Source organism: Aquarana catesbeiana, linkage group LG01 (genome assembly GCF_042186555.1).
Source record: "Aquarana catesbeiana isolate 2022-GZ linkage group LG01, ASM4218655v1, whole genome shotgun sequence".
In the NCBI taxonomy this organism is placed as follows: Eukaryota; Metazoa; Chordata; class Amphibia; order Anura; family Ranidae; genus Aquarana; species Aquarana catesbeiana.
Genome location: NC_133324.1, coordinates 688815435 through 688838106, shown reverse-complemented (window position 1 = coordinate 688838106; position 22672 = coordinate 688815435). Strand labels below are relative to the sequence as shown.

General features: G+C 43.4%; 1 protein-coding gene across 1 annotated transcript in view; it reads right to left on the bottom strand.

Annotated features, from left to right (window-relative positions):
- Positions 1-22672, bottom strand: part of BLTP1 (bridge-like lipid transfer protein family member 1) — a gene marked incomplete in the record, with an annotated part of 561636 nt that overhangs the window by 495325 nt on the left and 43639 nt on the right. The window contains 1 exon segment of the mRNA XM_073603515.1: positions 2283-2401. Coding sequence (XP_073459616.1) covers positions 2283-2376 — 94 coding nt within the window.

Here is a 22672-nt window from a genome sequence, read left to right as displayed (position 1 = left end):
ATCCTTCAAAGTACCCATGTCCTCGAATGCCAGATCTGTTGATCTAGATACTTGGGAAAAAGCTGCATCCAACTTCGGGACTTTATTCCAAAGTGACTCAGGATTATCATTAAATGGAAAACGCCTCTTGTGAGCTCTTGGGAAAAAGGGTTTTCTCTCTGGGTCAGCCCATTCTTTCTTAATGGTCTCCGAGATTACCGAATGTACAGGGAAAGTGCGACCTGATGCTTCACCAAGCCCTTCATACATTCTATCGTGCAGCGATAATTCTCTTTTTTCTTCCTCCATTCCCAATGTTGCATAAATTGCTTTCAACAGACTGTCTACTTGTTCCAAGGACAGTTTGTATCTAGAAGGTGCATCTGCCTCTTCCTCATCCTCCTCCTCCTCTTCTCCAGAGTATGAGGGGGAATACCCCTTTTGGGTAGTTGGGCCAGCCTCAGCCTCTACCGTTGGGGTTAAGTGTGAGTCCTGAGAGGGGTCTGAGGTAGTTGCCTGACTTAATGCTGGTGTTACAAGAGAAGAGCGAAAAGCCTGTATAGTAGCATCTAGCTCTTTCTTAACTGATGCGATTATGTCGCTGCACGCAGAAGAAGCCTCTTCCTTGACTAAGGAGTCAATGCAAATTTGACATAAAGTCTTCTTCCAACCCTCCAGTAACTTTGCTTTACATGAGGGGCATCTCTTTTTAATGGCTGGTTCAGAGCTCTTAGCCTGCCAGAAAAAAATGACAAAAGAGAAAAAAACACCAGCATTCATTAAGCCAAAGCTTCCTCCTAACGGACTCACCACAGGTGCACAGGAGGAACAACAGTTAACCCCATGTGCCCAGACAGGCCCCAGCCACCAAGGGGGAAAAAACATTTGTGAGAGGGGCACCAAAGTAATCAGGATATTCACTATAGCCTCTTACCTGGGCCTTGCTGGTGCCTGTGCCTGTCCCACATGCAGCTGCCACAGAATCCATAGTGGTGCTGCACCGATCGGTGGCTCTTACGAACGTCGGTTCCGGAGTCAAAAAACGCCGTTGCGCCCGACCGGAACCGGAATATAGGCACCAGGACCGCTCCTCCCTTCTTCCTCTGCGCCACTTCCGATCGGAAATGATGCGCCCGTTCCTAGTGCCTTCCCCTCGTCGGATACCTCACTTCCGACCGGTCGAGTCTGTACTCTTCCAAGATGGCGGCGGCCAGTAACGCCGACATGCGGTTTAAAAAAAAAAAAAAAGCCCGCGAACGGCTGCCGCCGCCTAAGGAGCGGCTCCAGGAACGGTTCAGCTCATCATGAGCAAAGAAAGAGAAAAAAGGAGCCCACTTACCAGCAACCCTGTGGCGCGGTGTGGGAGGATCGGACTCTCTTGGAGGAAAAAATAGGTATGGTGGGGTAGGCAGCCTGGCCTCTCAGGATAGCACCATAAGAGACCCTGGCCCCTACTAGGTGTTCCCTTGCCGGAGGAAACACAAAAAACTGACGAGCTGTGGAGAGGAGCCTCCTTTTAAAATGTGGTGGAGTTTGTGTTTCCTGTTTCCTAGTGGGTGGAGCCTCTCTCATGTGCTGTCCTGAAAGACGATAAGGGAAAAATGCTGACTATGACCCTAAGAACACCATCCCTACAGTCAAGCATGGAGGTGGAAACATTATACTTTGGGGCTGTTTCTCTGCTAAAAGAAACAGGCCGACTTTGCCATATTGAGCGGCCAAAGGACAGGGCAATGTGTTGTAAAATCTTAGCCGAGAAGCTTCTTCCCTCAGCCAGAACACTAAAGATGGGTCGTTTATGGGTCTTCCAGCATGACAATGACCCAAAGCATACCGCCAAAGTAACAAAGGAATGGCTCAAGAAGAAGCACATTAAGATCATGGAGTGGCCTAGCCAGTAGCCAGTCTCCGGACCTTACTCCTATAGGAAATTATTGTAGGGAGCTGAAACTTCAAGTTGCCAAGTGACAGCCAAGAAACCATAAGAATTTAGAGATCTATAAAGAAAAGTGAACCAAAATCCCTCCTGAGATGTGTACAAACCTGGTAACGAACTACAAGAAACATCTTACCTCTGTGCTTGCCAACAGGAGTTTTGCTTGGTAATCAAATACTTATTTTACTCACTGAACTGCAACTCAAATTTATAACATTTGTATCATGTGATTTTTTCTGGATTTTTGGTAGATATTCTGTCCCTATCATTTAGAATATACCTTTGTCTTTGTAAGTGGGCAAACTTACAAAAATTTGCAGGGGATCAAATAATTATTTTCCCCACTGTGCATACACAATAAACTTACCCACGAGCAGCCAAACAACATTGGAGTTGTGTTCAGAGAGAAATCCTTCAAGTTGAGTAATAGTTGGGACAAAGCTATCATTTGTAAGTTCCATTGCGAGCAGTCTTCTAATTTACTGGCTGAAAAAAAAAAAAAAGGCTCAGTAATCTGCAACAACAATTTCAAAAAGGTTATGTATGTGTATGTATATATAAATAAAAAAGATAGATAGATAGATAGATAGATAGATAGATAGATAGATAGATAGATAGATAGATAGATAGATAGATAGATAACTATGTTTTCAACATTTGAGAATTCCATCGAGCAGATTAAACATAAAATAACTGTTTTATTACTATCGCACATTGTGTAATTGTGAAAACAATAATGCAACCTAGTTACCAGCTTGACAGGTTCATTACAAAAACGTATGGAAAAAGGGAAAAAAAGCTTTGAGTAAGCAAGTGATCTCTAAATATATTTAACCACATACCGATCAGCGCACGATTATATACGTCGGCACAATAGCACGGCTGGGCAAATGGGAGTACAGGTACGTCCCCTTTATATCCCTGCATTGTGGGTGCACGTGAGCGTACTCCGTGCCCGTGCCCGCAGACTCGATGTCCGCTGGAGGCCCACAATCGTGTCACGGAGCGGCAGAACGGGGAGATGCCTATGTAAACAAGGCATTTCCCTGTTCTGCTTAGCAACATGACAGAGATCTACTGCTCCCTGTCATCGGGAGCAGTGATCTCTGCCATGTTCTAGTGAGGCAATCCCCCCCAGTTAGAATCACTCCCTAGGACACACTTAACCCTTTGATTGCCCCCTAGTGTTTAACCCCTTCCCTGCCAGTGTCATTTACACAGTAATCAGTGCATTTTTATAGCACTGATCGCTGTATAAATGACAAAGGTCCCAAAATAGTGTCAAAAGTGTCCGATGTGTCCGCCATAATGTCGCAGTCACGATAAAAATTGCAGATCGCCGCCATTACTAATACAAAAAAATTAATAATAAAAATGCCATAAATCTATCCCCTATTTTGTAGACTTTTGCGCAAACCAATCAATATACGCTTATTGCGTTTTTTTTTTTTACCAAAAATATGTAGAAGAATACATATCGGCCTAAACTGAGCAAGAAATTTGTTTTTTTTATATATTTTTTTGGGGATATTACAGCAAAAAGTAAAAAATATTGCTTTGTTTTTTCAAAATTGTCGCTTTTTTGTTTATAGCGCATAAAATAAAAAACGCAGAGGTGATCAAATACCACCAAAAGAAAGCTCTATTTGTGGGGAAAAAAAAGACGTCAATTTTGTTTGGGTGCAACGTTGCACGACCGTGCAATTGACAGTTAAAGCGACGCCGTGCCATATCGCAAAAAGTGCTCTGGTCAGGAAGGGGGTAAAACCTTCCGGGGCTGAAGTGGTTAACACAGAAAATCACTGTTATACAGACAATATGCACAGTAAAGCAATTCTTGAGTCAGAACGGTCCTTGTATAGTTCCATACTGTTAGTGTGGCCTCTGCAGTGGAGCACTGTTTTCACAGTCCAGAGGTATTTACTGATTAATAACATGATTTGGTGCTACCTTTACCCAGGTTATTTTTTTCAAAGTAAACCTGTACTTTTCCCATTCAGGGCAAAGTAACAACTTTATCAATAGGTCCCTATTCCATTACTCTTATTCATTTTTTTCTCTGTGCTCTCTAACCCTTAAATAATCCTGTTCAGCCCTGAAAAAGTCCTGTATAAAAAATAAATAAAAAGATCCCTTCTCTTTTCAAGCATTTGACTGGCTACTTGCCACAAATGGTACAGGTTCACTTTTAAGGAAAACAGGTCTAAATTAAATCTTCTCCTTCTGAAGATGCTGCTTGCCTGGCTTTCATGTCAATTTAGGACTCATGAGTACCGGTAGTTACATGCGTACAGGGAGCAACACTAGACATGAACAGCTTGAGTCCAGGGCCATTCATCCATTCTGTGCCCAAGTAATTACACTGGCAGCCAGTCAGTGCCGTAGTGCAAGAAGCTTGCTGAAAAGAGGGGAGGGGAGAGCAGAGTATCAAAGAGGTGGGCACATCATTCTAGTGCTTCTACTTTCACCGTCACAGACTTTGGGAGGAACAGGATTCTGTGAGGCTTCATGTACACTCAGCCTCCGATAACTGCCAGCCGCTGGAAAACCCAAAATGCGGCGATATTTTACTGCAATTTTCCCGCATTTTTTTGCGGTGAGGCGGTCAAAATGTTCCTATCCTGAATGCGATTTTTCCGCTTTCAGGAGAGGGAGGTTGAACCTCCCTTAACCACAGCAGCTTGTAAACGATCCTAAAATCCTATGTGTACATGGACACATACAGTAGGCTTTTATGGAGTTGAGTTTAGAAGCCTAAACTCAAGTTTAGGAGCTGTAGTGTATATCAAGCCTTAGTGGTTAAAACAGAACTAAAGCCACCAAGCACCATGGCTACTGTAGTTCAAACAGAAACGAAAGCTGGCCATACATGGATCGAAGCTCGGCCAATTCAGCAGGGATTGGACAAATTTTGATATATGTTGCCACTGTGGTTGAACAGAAGAGGATCAACCAATTGATTTCTGTTCAACCACTCAGTCAGTATCTTTTCGCTTGATCTGTGCTGCAGGCAATAGGCTGCAGATTTGATATGTGTAAGGGAGTCTCCCTGCTGCCAGAATACAACACAACAAGAAGGATTCCACCATCCACTCTGAATGTGTGGATGGTAGAATCGGGTCAGTTTTTTCTTTCAACCCACTGGCTGAATGCATAAAAAACGGACCCATGTATGGCCAGTCTAAGATCACAGCTTCCTTGGCTGTAAAGGATAGGAAGGTTTAAAAGGGTGCCGAGACTCAATTAAATAAGTTTGGATAAAAACAGCCCTTTGGTCAATGGAAAGTGCATATCTCCTTCGTACATTTGGATTCATGATATGGCTCAAGGGAAGATAAGTGGTGCCTGATACATCAGCAAATTCCTCCACATAATGGCCATGGCTATTTCAACATTTCATGATTCCATTTTTACGCTTCTTTCTTAAAATCACAAGACAGTGCTTGTCCATGGAATGCAGCACAACCACTATCTGTCTCATGATGCACACTTCCCACATTTTAGCATATTTTTTTCTAATTTAAAAAGGAGGCAAGAACTATAAATATGTATAGCCTTTTCACAGAATGCCTTGCATACAAACAGCTAGTGAAAATTGCTTGATTTTTATTCTGGGTGATGGAAATCATCACCAAAAACATATTTATCCAAGGGTAGAGCGGGGACAACTTTTTTGTTAAGCTACATAACTGGCACTGAGTTTAGAATGTATCTGCATTCAGACCCATGTGTACTTTCATTCCTAATAACTACAGTGAACAGAAGAGCAAGCTTGCTGTGCTTTCCAGAATGAAGAATGTGAATGAAGTGCATATCAGAGAGTAAATTGCTATATACCATATGAAAGTGACATTCACAAATATTTAATAATTCCCTGCAATTTAAAACACTTGCACCATAAAGAAGAATTGCTTGGAAGAGGGTGGGGCCTCCAGATGATGTCATCGGGTGGCCCCACCCCATGTCATTATAAGTAATGGCACATGGTAATGGCACACGGCAGACCTAGCATTGCGTCGAGAGAACACTGGAGGAAGAACAGAGGGAGAAGACATCGCAGAGAGGAGACCTGGCAGAGGGAGAAGACAGCGCAGAGAGGAGAAGAACTGGAGAGGGGGAAAAGACATCAGCGGAGGAGGGAGAAGAACCGGAGGATGAAGACATTGCCAGAGGGAGAAGAAATCAGTAGAGAGACGCCAGAGCTGTCTTAATAAATTACATGTATACTGTTTTCATTCTTTACACTTTTTTTTTTAAGTGAACGGGTAGGGGTACAATGTATCCCATACTCATTCACATAGGGTGGGGGCCCCTTTGTTAAAGGGGGCTTCCAGATTCCGATAAGCCCCCGCCCGCAGACCCCGACAACCACTGGCCAGGTTTGTCGGGATGAGGCCCTTGTCCCCATCAACATGGGGACAAGGTGCTTTGGGGTGGGGAGGCGCTCACCCCCCATGTTGAGGGCATGTGGCCTGGTATGGTCCAGGAGAGGGAGCGCTCGCTCGCCCCCCTCTTACCTGACCTGCCGGGCTGCATGCTCAGATAAGGGTCTGGTATGGATCTTGGGAGGGACCCCACGCGCATTAATGCCAATGCAAAAAACTACCAAAGGCACATTGTTACAGTCACTTTTTCCTGGCGTTGGTAGTAGCTTTGCAGCTCATTTTTTATAATGCCCCGTGTGCATGAGGCCTTAGACTAACCCTATTTGAGTGGTTGGCTCTGCCCTGCAAGACATCTATGTCTGGTATCTGGAGATGTTCTGAAGAAAAAGTCACTCACAGACAACTCACTGACTAATTAATAGCCTGTGGGATATCAGTGAACAGTGAAAAGTTTAGAATCAGGGAGAGACAAGCCTCTTTCAATGTGTAAGCCAGGGTCACTAAGGCCATACACGGAGCAAATTTACCACAGGTTGCAGGAAAGAAATTTGCTCGATTCCCCCATCAACACAGACAGTTCTGCCAGACCATTGTCTTCTCCCAGCAGGAGAACGGGGGAAGCCGTCCCCACCAGGAGAAGACAGTGATTACTGCTAGTGGCTATAGCAGCCTTTAGCGATAATCGTCTGGTCACCCCCAGCGAGGTGGTGAGGAAATGCCCTATACATGGAGGGCATGTATTTCTTCTCATTCCTCTGATACCATCTGCCATACATAGAGCGTTATGATTGGATCATTGCTCTGGACAGGTGATCAGCTCATAATCAGAACATGTGATGGAGCCTCTCCCAATCATTACATGGGTTTCTATGGAGGTCTTATCTAAAACTTCAATTTTCATTCATCACATTTAGGAGGGGGTGAGGAGGGCGTCCTGTGTTTCAGACAGTGTATGTGGTTTTCGTTCAGAAATGACATTCATTTTAAAACTGAATGTTTTAAAATGAGATTTTACAGATTTTTCTGTAAAAGGTGAATTACCCTTTACATTTTTTGATGAAGACCATGGGCAGTAATCGTGATGCATTGTGATGCATTGCAGGATCTAACTGAAATCAAATGAAATCGTGAGACCAGTAAAGATGCGCATCTCTAATGAAAAGGTAGTCTGTCTAGGAATGCCCGCTCCTCCACACAGATGTCCCCCATTAAGGCATGTTGAGATCTGCATAACTTATTCCAACAGCCGGCCCACTGCTTGCATCAGGGCTGAGGACCCTTGAGAGGAGTACTGAAGCAGGGTGCTCTGATATTTTGAATAAAGCTATGCACAGCAACCTGTTTGCCCCTCTCACCAGCTATGATCTGTCTCCATTGCATACAGAAGCACAGAGGCACAGCGTTTACATCATTTGGTCTAAAGTAAGGTAAGCAATAATAGAAAGGTTTTATAATTAGTGATGCACTGAATTTTCAGCCGCCGAAACATATCAGCTGAAAATGGCCTTTTCAGCAAAATGGCGAAAAGGAAATCTCGCCGATAACGGCGCCGAAAATGGGGGCGGGGCCCCGTCCCTGGTGCTGCCCCTTACGGGACTGTCCTTCAGGTACGGCACGGCGCAGCACGCGGCAGTCCTCTCCTCTTCTCCTCCTCCCCGCCGCGATCTCCGTTGTGTCACGGAGCTGAACTACACAGACCGCAGTAACAATGTCCCGCCTCCTGTGACAGACAGCACACTGGTGGGACATTGAATCAGTGTGATGTGATTACATAAGGCGGGACATCGTTACTGTGACCCTGGCAATTCAAATGCAGCTCCGTGACACACGGAGATCGCCACTCTGATTCGGGAACTGGCAAGCTGCATGACGGGCACTGGCAGGCTGCATGACGGGCACAGGTGAAGCTGCATCTCATAGGCACAGGCAGGCTGCATCTTATGGGCACATGTGGGCTGTATCTGAGGGGCAAACGTGGGGGCTGCATGACGGGCACTGGTGAGGCTGCATTGATCTCTTGTATCATGTCCGCAGTCTCTGACCCTCTCCTGCACTATGTCTGCAGTCTCTGACCATCTCCTCTACCATGTCCGCAGTCTCTGACCATTTCCCCTACCATGTCCGCAGTCTCTGACCATCTACTCTACCATGTACGCAGTCTCTGACCATCTCCTGTACCATGTCCCCAGTCTCTGACCATCTCCTGTACCGTGTCCGCAGTCTCTGACCATCTCCTGTACCATGTCCCCCAGTCTCTGACCATCTCCTGTATAATTTTTTTTTTAAAACAGTCACTTTCGATATCGGTGCTGTTTCGGTATCGGTTTCGGTTTTCGGGATCAAGGAAGATTTATTTTCGGTATCGGTTTCAGCACCAAAAACCCATTCGGTGCATCCCTATTTATAATGTTAAAAAATAAATAATTAGCAAGTTGATGAGTTAGGAAGGAGGAACAGGGGAAGGCCAAATACAAGCAGATGAAACTTTTTAAAGCTTTAAATCGCTTGGCAGAAGTTTATTCTGATTTTGACATAAAAAAGCCTATTTCTGTTGATCAGTGTCTAAAAATAAATAAATTAGTCCACTGTGATTCAATGTTCAATGACGATAACTTGCTAGGGGGTGAATACAGAAACTGCAGATATACTGTGTACTGCTAGGAAAATGCAATTGTCTAAAATTAAACCACTGAATTCAGTATTCTCACGAGATACAAGATTCTACTACAGAAAAGAGGTCGTACTCCTTTAACCAAAGCAAAGAATGGATTGGAAATAACAAGCACATACTTTTTATAGCAACAGGAAACACAGACAGTAAAAACAAGTTCACACAAATTTCAGAACATCTGCTCACTTGATAAGAAGTAAAATGGCTCATTACCAAAGAAACAAGGCATGATTCTGCAAGAAGAGTTCCTGCATTACTTACAGCACAAGCCCTACTTCTAAAACATGTTGTTGGATTTGACTGAGCTGTGCAATGAGATAATGCTATGTAAACTATACACAAAACACATTCCCATGGATTTACGGCATGTTCAACTGTACCGACGCGCAGATTTACATACGTTGAAGTTGAATACATAGTGCAAATGTCAAAGTGTGTTTTTGTGTTTTCCACAAAATACAATAATAAAAAGTCACACATCTAAAACGTAAACTTTCAGTGTTCGTGCAGAGCACCCGACAACCTGCTCCACATCCTGGGCTTACCTTCCCCAGCAGACCTTCCACATTACTTAGGGCTCCCCTGACGGTTAGCGTGCCCACCGAGACAGACATTGAGGCGCTTCTCTATGTCTGCAGCCACCTGGGGGACGGACCGCAGCTCCGGCTTAGCTCCGGGAGTAGCAGCCATCTTGCTCCACCTATCAGTAGTACCAGCATATACTCCTGGCATCCCTGATCACTGTGCGCCTGGCTCTGTCCTTGCACAACCACCGGAGATCACCAGCTTGCCAACAGCCGCCTGCAACACTCAATGACACCTGTTTACGACGGCCTCTAAAAAAAAAAACACAGATCCGGCCACCCCGGTGATCACTTTCGGCCTTCCTGACTCCTCTACGCCCGGTCCAAGCCGCTCCTGGAAGCCAGAGCAATCTAGACTGTCATATGTGTGCGTGTGTGTATCAAAATTGTCAAAACCCCTTCTATTTATGTATAAGGATTATGCCACTGTATTTAATGTACTATAAAACATCATCTGTGCACCTTATTTAATCATTGCTGTTCAGAGGTCACATGATGTTTCCTGTCCTCGGGGCAAGTTCTGAGGACAGAGGGAGGAGATTCTAGTACTCTTCTGATGTATGAATCTGTGTGTGCACAGCGGTAATTGGTGTTGTGCCAATCACATGACATAAAAATGCTTTCAAAATATAGAATTAAAATAAATGATTCATAGCAACAAAGTGTTTTAAAGCTTTATACAAAATCTTTATTTCAAAGCAAATGCTTAGTTTATTTTTTTACTGTATTCACACTGTAAAGGGATCTGCAGGAGTTTCTGCCAATCACAGGATGTGTCATGCCCCAAATCCAGCCGGTGTCTATGGTGTGTATGTGCTAGGACTAACCGGAAGGTGAAGTCTCCATCAATCACCGTCTTCTATCCCGCCTTCATAGTGTTTAACAACATGAGGACATGGAGCAGAAGGGAGGGAGAGGAAATGTCATTTACCACTGTATATACACCCACATTTGTAACTTTATGGATGCATGGGCTCAGTTTTGGTGACAGGCTCATTCAGCGCCCTAGGCAAGGATATGGAACTGCTCCTTCTCACCCACTCCTAGCGCATGCCATAAAATGGGTGTACCGACCTGTGCCCAATTCTCTGCCCCCTTGCACCATCTGTCCATGGTTGGCATCGAGTGTGCACGGCACATTCGTGGCCATTTTCTTGACAGTAGCTGTCAAAGCATACATGGAGCTACAACCTGGTCCTGTTTATGAACCACTGTTCTAGAGCTTGCAGGCTGCAGCGGGGACACAGACAAGGAAGAACCGAAAGTGAACAGCAGGATCAACCAGGATGTTTGCAGTCTACAAAAAACAAATGCTCTAGTGGATGGGTGAGTATGATCACAATGTAATATAGCGTGTATTAACAGTTTTTGATGATTCCAGTTTAATGACATTTTAATTAAAAAAAATTTAAAAAAAAAACTATTGTTAACATTCTTGTTGGAATCAATGAAAAAAAACAACGATGGAGAAAATGCTGTCCACGCAATCAAATGTTGCCTGATCATTATACAGCCGACCTCCTCCAAAACCATCATCATGAACACTTAGAGCCCTTGCACACTGGGGCGGTTTGCAGGCGCTATTGCGCTAATAATAGCGCCTGCAAACCGCCCCGAAAGTGCCGCTGCTTTCATTCCAGTGTGAAAGCACCGAGGGCTTGCACACTGGAGCGATGCGCTGGCAGGACGGTAAAAAAAGTCCTGCCAGCAGCATCTTCGAAACGGTGAAGGAGCGTTGTGTATACCGCTCCCGCCCATTGAAATCAATGGGACGGCGCGGCTATACCGCCGGCAAAGCGCCTCTGCAGAGGCGCTTTGCGGTGGTATTTAACCCTTTCTCGGCCGCTAGCGGGGGGTAAAACCGCCCCGCTAGTGGCCGCATACCGACGGTAAAACGCCGCTAATAATAGCGGCGTTTTACCGCCGACGCCGCCCCCCACCCCAGTGTGCAAGGGCTCTTAAGCAATGCTAGCATATACACTCCATGCTAAGGGAATGATTGTTCAAGAAAAACAAACAATCTGTGGACTGTACAAGCAATAACATAGTGATACAAATTCATTAACCGGTTGCGGACCAGCTGCCACAGTTTTACTGCGGCAGGTTGGCTCCGCTGCGTGAAATCACGTTAATATACATGATCTTGCGAGGTCTAGATAGCAGGTGCGCACCCGCCGTGAGCTCTGTGAGTCCGACCGCGGGTCCCACGGACTTGATGTGCGCGGGGATACCCGCGATCATCTCACGGAGAGGAAGAACGGGGAAATGCTGATGTAAACAAGCATCTCCCCGTTCTGCCTAGTGACAGGACATTGATCACAGCTCCTTGTAATCGGGAGCGGTGATCAGTGTCGTGTCACACATAGCCCATCTCCCCCACAGTTAGAATCCCTAGGACACACTTAAGCGCTGTAGCGCTCCCTCCTGGTTAACCCTCTTCACTGCCAGTAATCAATGCATTTTTAAATCGCACTGATCGCTGTATAAATAGTGCCAAAAGTGTCCGATGTGTCTGCCATAATGTCGCAGTCACGATAAAAATCGCTGATCGTCGCCATTACTAGTAAAAAAAAAATTATTAATAAAAATGCCATAAATCTATCCCCCTATTTTGTAGACGCTATAACTTTTGCGCAAACCAATCAATAAACGCTTATTGCGATTTTTTTTTACCAAAAATATGTAGAAGAATACGTATAGGCCTAAACTGAGGAAAAAAACTTTTTTTATATATTTTGGGGGGATATTTATTATAGCAAAAAGTTAAAAATATTGCTTTTTTTTTCTAAATTGTCACTTTTTTTGTTTATAGCGCAAAAAATAAAAACCGCAGAGGCGATCAAATACCACCAAAAGAAAGTTCTATTTGTGGGAAAAAAAGGACATCAATTTTGTTTGGGTACAATGTCGCACAACCAGGCAATTGTCAGTTAAAGCAACGCAGTGCCGAATCGCAAAGAACGCTCTGGTCAGGAAGGGGGTAAATTCTTCTAAGGCTGAAGAGGTTAATACTCTGGTATTTCAGTTTTTCATATCACTTAAGGAATGAAATGTAAATATCTAGCAGAAACAATGACTACTGACTTAACAATTACCCTACAAGGACTGGGACAGGAACAGCAGTAGCCATGTTATTAGGAGTTTTAATCTCTGAAAAGTCTATTCTCAGAAAACTCCAGTCTAATGTTCCCTTCAGTTGTAAAGTTGGATAGGCTCGTTAAAGCGGAGCTCCAGTCCATTTTTTTTTTTTCTAAAAGCACCCCCGTGATAGTCGCAGCTTATCTAATGCAATCTGGCAAATGCTGTATATGTAATAGTTTCAGTTATTTAGTTATCCAATGTACTGCACCCCTCTGTAACACGCAAGCTCCCATCTTCAGTGTGGGCATCTGAAGTCCACACAGAGTGGGCTACCCAGCATGCACCTCCCGATGCGCAGTGTGTACAAAGCGTGGCACACTCGTATTGCAGATTGCCATAGCAATGGCGGAAACCATTAATGACATTAATGCAATTGTGATCAGCAACGCTGGGGCCCGTATTTCAAAAATAGGGTGAAACTCTGCTTTAAAAAGAAAAGTAGTTGATCTCCTTAGTAGTAGACATTAAAATAAATTTGCTGCCTGCTAACTCCCTCTTCAAGGATTATTCAGGTTTTATGAATACCCTGAATCCAGTAAGAGAGCATAAAACATTTGACCAGCGTATTATGTTCAATCACTACTAGTACTCTAAAGCCTAGTCCATGCTATCAGGTTTTTATCCAGCAGATTGAACGAATAAAAACTGACAGATCCAGTCGGAGCTGCTGTACTAGCGATCTGACATCACCATTGGCTGAGAGCGCTGATTGGGAGCCGGTCGGCCGCTGGTTTTCCAGCATGCATGGCCGCTTTTGTCGGGACTGGCTTCCATACACATGGCCCAAATGTCAGCCAGTGTCGCCCGACATTCGGCCTTTGTGTACTAGGATTTACTATCAACAGAGCTGCTAAAGATCATTTATGAAGAATAACAGATACCTAAAAACATATGACATGATAAAAAGGAAGACACTTCAAACAGTAAAGGCCGGTATACACAGGACGAATATCAGTCGGTTCAACAAAAACCGAAGGACAATCGGCCAGTATGTACAGCATCCTGGAAAACAAGCAGCTGACAGAATACAATAGCACAGCGGGGGACATCGCTATACTAACATCGCTTGTTTTCTTTTTTGTTCAGCTGAACAAAAAAACAAAAAAAGTACCCACTTAAAGTAGGAGTAAACTCCCTTGTATGATTTTTACCTACGAGTAAGCCTATAATAAGTACAGTAAATATCACCTAAAGATGCACCGTTTAGATGCAGCCAGTGACGTTACCGTGCCGTTCCCCTAAAGCCTTGCCGTAAACAGTGACTCCCACACGCATGTGTGAGTAACATCATGGTTGGCTTGGGCATTCATATCGCCGAAGCACGCAAACCTGGAAGGAAAACCGGGTGAAGATGGAAGCCCCTTCAGTTGTGATAGCGCGCCTCTGGATGGCTTCATTTTCAGATAAGTCTGTCATAATGTGCTAGTATGGGAATGCATACTAGCACATTATGACCTAAACTGCCCGGTGCGGTGCCAATGTTTTTTTTATGCCGTTTACTACAGATTTAAGAGCGGGTTCATACCAGCAGCTGCATTAGAACTATGCTGTCGGTGTGATGACAGTGAAATAGGCTGTAAACTGTGCATCTTTTGTTATGTTATCGTTATTGAAATGTCACAAAGTGTTCAAGTTCTACTAGCCGCAATGTGGTGCGATACAGTGGATTATGTCGCAATATGCTGTGGTGAAAAAAAAAAAAAAGGACTGCAAGTTGTACTTCTTTTTACAGTACACCACCGCAGCACATTGGTGTGACCTGACCTGATTGGAAACACAGCATTTTGCCTTGTTTTGCATTAGGAATCCCATCACATCAGGGTTGAACAAGCCCTTAACCTGCTATTACTTCTAAAAGTAAACTTTACTCATTTGTGCATGTGCTGGAAATGCAACAGTGGGTAGAGTAGATGGCTGAAATGATTTAGCACTTATAGCTCTACTGCAGGTATGTGTAAGTCATTCATACAAGGTGGGGACACCATATGACATTGAACAGGCTCCTAAAGTTTACTCTTAGGCTGCTTTCACAGAGAGGTGCTTTACAGGCGCTATAGCGCTAAAAATAACACCTGCATAGCGCCTGTAAAGAGCCTCTCCTGTCTCTCAAATGCTGCAGCGGCTCTTTGCCGGTGGTTTTAATCCTTCTTCGGTTAAAAGCGCCCCGCTAGCGGCCGAATAGTGCCACTAAAACGACGGTACAGTGCCGCTAAAAACAGCTCTCTACTCCAAAGGCATCCTGAAAAAAAGGGTATATCTTGGTAAATCCCTGCCAAAATAATTTCAGTGGGAATAATGCGCCTTACAGTGGTGGCCAGTGGGAGGAATGCCCCCCTCAAATGGTCGACCAGCATGTCACCATTACAGACAGTTAAAAAGATGAATTGTATACCAAGTGGTATTGGCCCCAGAACTATGCAGGCACCATCAGATGGGGGTCAATCAGCCACGGCTCAAGGAAACCCTAGCAACCTCTGGCGAAACCCTGATTGATAATGGCAGTTCTAGACCATTCAAAGATTTGGAAGTCAGTAGATGTAAAGTGACTGTTTCAACTCCACCACTGACAGCTTTGGTATGCTGAGGGGAAGAAATATTCACATGGGGTTGCTAGCTTTTTTGCATTTATTCAAGCTTGCTACAGGCATGGGGACACAATAAACAAAAATATTCTCCACAGAATGGCTGTTTTCTAAAATCCCTTTTCAGTTTCAAGAACAGGTTGATTAAACTGTAAACAGTATTTTGTAATGTTTTTCTTTACCAGGGTACAGTTGCTTTGATCTCCCTTTTAGATCAAAAACAGTCACAGATATTACTACAGTGCCTTGCAAAAGTATTCACCCCCTTGGCATTTTTCGTGTTTTGTTGCCTCACAACCTGGAATTAACATGGATTGTTTGAGGATTTGCATCATTTAATTTACAGAACTTGCCCACAACTTTGAAGATTCTTTTTTATTGTGAAGCAAACAACAAATAGGACAAAATAACAGAAAAAGTCAATGTGCATAACTATTCAACCCCCCCCCCCCCCCCCAAAGTCAGCTCCAGCTCCTTCAAGTTGGATGGTTTGTTCTTGTGAACAGTAATCTTCAAGTCTGACCACAGATTTTCAGTTGGATTGAGGTCTGGGCTTTGACTAGGCCGTTCCAACACATTTACATGTTTCCCCTTAAGCCATTCAAGTGTTGCTTTAGCAGTGTGTTTGGGGTCATTGTCCTGCTGGAAGGTGAACCTCCGTCCTAGCCTCAAATCACACACAGAGTGGTACAGGTTTTTCTCAAGAATATCCCTGTATTTAACACCATCCATCTTTCCCTCAACTCTGACCAGTTTCCCAGTCCCAACATCCCCACAGCATGATGCTGCTGCCACCACCATGTTTCACTGTGAGGATGGTGTTCTTTGGGTGATGTGTTGGGTTTGTGCCAGACATAGCGTTTTCTTTGATGACCAAAAAGTTCAATTTTATTGTCATCAGACCAGAGCACCTTCCTCCATACATTTTGGGAGTCTCTAACATGCCTTTTCGCAAACTCAAAATGTGCCATTTTGTTTTTTGCTGAAAGTAATGGCTTTCTTCTGGCCATTAATTGTCATCCTTTGTACAGATACTCCAGTCTCTGCTGTGGAGTGTGGAGGTGTTGCAGCCTCTGGGGCCTTTCAAAAAGGTGTGTATATGTAATGACAGATCATGTAACACTTATGCTCCGTACACATGGTCGGACTTACCGACAGCAAATTCGCAATCGGAGCTTGTTGTTGGAAATTCCGACCGTGTGTAGGCTCCATCTGACTTTTTCCATCGGAATTTCCGCCACACAAAATTTGAGATCTGGATCTCAAAATTTTCCGACCACAGAATCCGTTCTCGTAAATTCCGATCGTGTGTAGCTAATTCCGACGCACAAAAACCCATGCATGCTCTGAATCAAGCAGAAGAGCCGCACTGGCTATTGAACTTCATTTTTCTCGGCTCGTCGTACATGTTGTACGTCACCGCGTTCTTGACGTTCGGAATTTCCAACAAGATTTGTGTGACCGTGTGTATGCAAGATAAGTTTGAGCCAACATCCGTCGGAAAAAAAACATGGATTTTGTTGTCGGAAAATCCTATTGTGTGTACAGGGCATTAGATTGCATTCAGGTGGACATCATTTCACTAATTATGTGACTCCTGAAGGTAATTGGTTGCACCAGAGCTTTTTATGGGCTTCATAACAAAGGGGGTGAATACATACGCACATGCCAATTATCAGTTTTTTATTTCTGAAAAATAGTTATAGTAAATGTATATAACATTTTCTAATTTTACTTCACAACTTAGACTACTGTGTTCTGATCCATCACATACAATTCAGATTAAAAAAAACATTGAACTAAAGGCTGTAATGTAACAAAATAGATAAAAAGCCAAGGGGGTAAATACTTTTGCAAGGCACTGTATATTTAATGATATATAGCAGACTAAATGCAGAATGTGATAGAAAGATTTTCAAAAGACCAACAGCATTGGCACAGCTTGAATCAGACATTAAAAAGGTTCTTTCCACGATAAATGATATGTATGCAATTCTAAAGCAAAGTGTTAGTTTGAAAAGCATAGGTTCAGTAAGCTCAGGTTTGTCAGAAAAGGGCAATATGAAGATAGCGTCATAAAAAAAAAAAAAAAAAGATTACAGATCATTGCTTTAAAAATGAAAATCAGAAGGCTTTTGGGGTGGACAAGACATGTAGCTTTCAGCACAATGTCTGCCAATTACAGGCCTAAAGACAGAACAAAGCTAATAATACTTTCTGCCTTATCACCTAGCAATCTACGCATGTAAAGTGACGACTGCTGCCAGCTTGTGACCAAAAGAATATCCAAAAACAAATTTCTCTATATTCCTGTTGACCAGTGTTAATTTCGTCAACTAAAATATTTTCCTAAATGAATACTATTTTCTCTAAATTGTTTATTTATACAAGGAACACGGCCCACATGGACCCACAAGTTACAGCATATCACATATATCATGTAGTGATTACAAAGAAAAAGGAAACAGAGCATGAGGTACAATATCATAACTCCATTAACAATACTATTGGAATCAGTGCACAACATGGTATTAACAGTTACTATGTTGAGTTTGAACAGTTTGTTGACCGGATGGTGTTGTGGAGTGTTACAGTCCTATGGGCTCGGTTCCTCTTTTCCTTATAGAGTAAAGGTAAGAAGTAGAAAGTAGCAGACAGGGTGGGAGGGGGGGAAACGGAGGGAGGGGTATGGGGGGGGGGGTGCGTCCCACAGACATGGAGTGTCGGGCAATCTGTACTAAAATTATAGTTGTGAGGCTTTGTGCCACTGCCTGTAAGGTTTCAGTGGCAGAATGCTGTTTTGTATGTGTTCATATCTCAGCTTCGGATCTTCTAAGGGCCTGGCCTTCAGCCGAGTATATAAACATAGTCCACATCTGCCAGGTTTTGGAAAATGTCTCTTCTCTATGCTGTGCTGTGAGGGTGAGGTCCTCCATTTTTTTTATTTCCTCTACTTTTCTGAGCCATAGGTAAATGGTCGGCGGGAGGGCAGATTTCCAACAAAGCGGTATGCAGGCCTTGGCTGCATCAAGTAGGTGGCTTATCACTGACTTCTTCTATATTCTGTCGGGAATGTCTGAAGCATGTAAAAGAAAGAATGCTGGGTCGTCTGTAATGGTCTTGTCAGTGAATTGTTGTACTGTATCACGTACTAGCTTCCAGAAGTGTGCTAGTTTGGGACATGACCAAAAGATGTGTAACAAGGTCCCCTTGTCTAACTGACAGCGCCAGCAAAGGTCCGATGTTGTTGGAAAAAATGTATGTAGTAATGTTGGGGTTCTATACCATCTGGAGAGTATTTTGTAAATTGTTTCTTGGATCTTGGCGCAAATGGAGGATTTATGCGTAAATCTAAGAATGTGTTGTCTCTTTGTAGCGTTGCAATGACAATCTAATTCTGTTTTACCATTTGAGTAACCCCGGGGGTACGAAATCTGCCGGGGGTGTATTCAAAAGTTTGTAGGTCAGTGAGTGTGTGTGGTAAAACTCCCGTGGCAGTACAGAGTTCTTCCAGGGTCGTGAGCGTTTGGCTGCTGTCTGTGGGGGGTGGGATGGAGCTAAGAAAGTGGCTTAGTTGAAGTGTTCTCAGGAAGTCTAGACGGAACGTGCCAATGGGGTCTAAATTAATACTATTTTAATTGACTAATATACTACTAAAACTAACGCAATTTAGATGACTAAAATAGGACTAAAACTAAAATGAAATTAGATATCAAAATTAACACTGCACTATCACATAAGAATAAGTATGGGGCATCTACTAAGCTACTAAAAAGGGGGGGGGGGATTCTTAATATTTAATGTTGGTAATATATTCAGGTAATATGTGCAATGGCATTACAGCCAATAGAGTTTACAGTTTTTGGGGTTTTTTTAATATTTTCAAATTGTACTTCTGCTTGTCAAAAAGCAATATTTTTGTTTATGAAATTTGGTTTTATTTATAAAGACGTTACATATCACAATGGCTAAATCTGTGTCTGTAGTGCATGTTCAAGCCTTAATACCATAAATAATAAGATGTTATTAGATTTTTACTCCAGGAGTATATAAATGTTTGGCAATTCTAAAGAAATAATGCATCAAAATTGAACTAAACCCATTCGATTTTAGTCGACTAAAATAGAACTAAATCAAATCAGATGAATAAACTAGGACTAAAACGACATTTTAGTCAAAAGACTAAAACTAAATCAAAATTTGACGTCAAATTTAACACTGCTGTTGACTCTGCATATAGCCATATAACTAACATATCAGCATGGATATCGCACCACTTCCTTAAACTAAAGCTCTTTAAAACTGAGCTATTAATATTCCCAGTGCACATGCCCCCCTCCATGACTTTTACATCAAAATCAACAATGTAACTATCAGTCCCTCCCCTCACGCCAGGGTACTAGGTGTAATCCTAGACTCTGACGTGTCATTTCAGCCTGAAATCTAATCGTTGTCAAAAGTTTGTAGCATTCACCTCCATAACATCTCTAAAATTCGCCCCTTTTTAACAAATGAAACCACCAAGCTCCTCATTCACTCCCTTGTTATCTCTCACCTTGACTATTGCAACTCCCTTCTCATTGGCTTACCTCTCCATAGCCTATCCCCTCTTCAGTCTATCATGAATGCTGCTGCCAGACTTATCCACCTTACCAACCGCTCAGTGTCTGCCAACCCTTTCCTCCAATCCCTACACTGGCTCCCAATCACCCAGAGAATTAAATTCAAAATACTAACCACAACATACAAAGCCATTCACAACTCTGCTCCGAGCTACATCACCAATCTTGTCTCCAAATATCACCCAAATCGACCTCTCCGCTCTTCTCAAGACCTCCTACTCTCAAGCTCTCTCGTCTCCTCCTCCCATGCTCCTCACCAGGATTTCTCCAGAGCCTCTCCCATCCTCTGGAACTCGCTACCTCCACCTGTCCGGCTATCCCCTACTCTTGCTACCTTCCGGCGATCCCTGAAAACTCATCTCTTCAGGAAAGCCTATCACGTCTCTAATAAATCTTTTACCACTTCCATCAGCTCATTCCCCACAGTTACAACCTTTTGTACCACCTGCCCCACCCTATTAGATTGTAAGCTCTTCTGAGCAGGGCCCTCTTATCCTCTTATTTTATTGTATTATAACTGTATTGTCTCCATTTTATATTGTAAAGCGCTGCGTAAACTGTTGGCGCTATACATCCTGTATATATATAATAATAATAATAATAATAATAATATTATAACCTTTTGCTAGGGACGCTTAATCTCAGACACTGTTGACAAACTTTGCCTTTAATTATACAAATACCCAAAATAACTTTTCACTAACGCTCAATACAAACCAAAGCAGCTACACTCAAAACTGGAAAAACACATAAAAGCTTTTAAAAACTGCACTCCAGGCAGATATAAAACACCAGCCTTCATTCCAGTTATGCATCCATAAAAAAAATCATTAAATGTGTTTTTAAACTACTGCTATGAGTAAGTGCTTGAAATCAGTTATTATAATGGAGTCTCATATTCCCGAGTGCGCAAGATTCAGAGAGAGGCAAAAGCAAGCATTGAGCGCAAATAAGGACTTCAGAGCATTGCAAAGTCCAGTCAATTTAACACAGGGAGTTTTTCTACAAGAATTTCATAGGCCCAACATTGTCAGCGTGTTGTATCTTCTTTAGGCTCCATTCACACCCAATCAAGGGTGTGATTTTGCAGCGATTGGCACACTGTCAATCGTACTGCAATCACAACGCATGCTGCTTGTCGCTCAAAAAGGAACATGAGCTTCTTTTGGGCGACAACATCACGCGTTGCAATTTGCTGCGATTGGGGTGCCATTCGAAGTAATAACATTGCAAACGCATTTGGAATCGCCATCAGATGTGAATGGAGCCTGTCTAAACCACAGACTGGGAGTGAATAGGTTTCCCAAGCTAGTAGTGCTTGACTGTTAGGGCTCATTCAGATCTATGCATGTGCATAGAGGTATTTTTTTTAGCGTTAGGCATGTGTGTTGTTATGTATTAGCATGCTTTTTCTTTATGCGATGACATACATTTTAATGCACAGTGTTTTCGATGCGATTTTAAACTTAGAATTTGGAGGGCATACAGTTAACAGCCACCGATCTAGGCTTGTTAATAGCTGCTGGCAACAAATCAATATTACAGGGAACTATGACACGTGTCTTTTAGTGCGTTGAAACATAATAGGCCATAACAAAGAAAATTGAGGTCATCCACCTAACTTTAAGGTGTTTCTGAGATGTATAGATCTGCCTGAGCCTGAGCACTGAAGCAATGAAACGTACGTGCCGTTTGCTTCAGTGAGTGCGGCGTTACTGGTGGCTCCCGCGCATGCGCGGGAGTGACGTCATCGCGGCTCCAGCCAATCATAGCGCCGGAGCCGCGATACCTGGAAGTAACTCCGGGGAGAAATGTCGCTGGCCTGTGCTGTGTATGGGCACCGCAGCGAGGGCTTCTATCTCAGGTGAGTGTTACATAATGAGCTAGTATGCTATGCATACTAGCTCATTATGCCTTTGTCTTGCAGGTGTTAGTTTTTTTGTTTTTTTTTTTCAAAGTGGGTTTACAACCACTTTAACCTCTTGCACAGGTAAGACCTATAGAACACTACTTAACACACTTGCAATATTTACATTCAATCTGAGTTTATTGAAAAGCTCTGCATGCCACTGCAACCCAGCAGGAAACCAACTGTCAATTCACAGAGGCAGCTACAGCCCAGCAGGAAGCGAATCGCCAGCGGCAGGAGGCAGATCGCCAGGCCATTGCAGCCCAGCAGGAAATCAACCGGCAGTTTGCGGAGGCCCTGCTGGAGATAAAGGGGTCCACAGGTCCTTTGCCGGTGGAACAAAAAATGGTGCGTACCAGCTATTACCTGCAGAAGATGACAATTGCAGATGACGTGGAGTCGCTGTTTGAAAAGGATGGTAAAAAGAGCAATGGGCAGAACTGCTAGTGACCCTTCTGACAGGAGAACCTAGAGCTGCACAATTAATCGTTAAAAAATCGTGATCTCGATTCACTCCCCCGACGATCTCTTCTGCAGAGGTTGCCAATTCTTTCATATAAACAAGTGGAGAGACTTTATCTGTCAGCTGTCAAAAGAAAGCATCCGGACATTCTGCCAAGTCTTTAAACTTGAAACATTGTAACTAAGCTTCCTTCTTAGATCAGAGGGATAGAACTTCTGTGCAACTAAATAATTGGGCAGTCTGCCAAGATTTCAACAACTTGTAAATGCAGGAAGTTTAACCACTGAAAGTCTAAATCTTTTTCTGACACTTCTTTCTTAACCTCCCTGGCGGTATTCCCGAGTCTGGCTCGGGGTGGATTTTTCATACCAAAAGCGGTATCCCCGAGCCAGACTCGGGT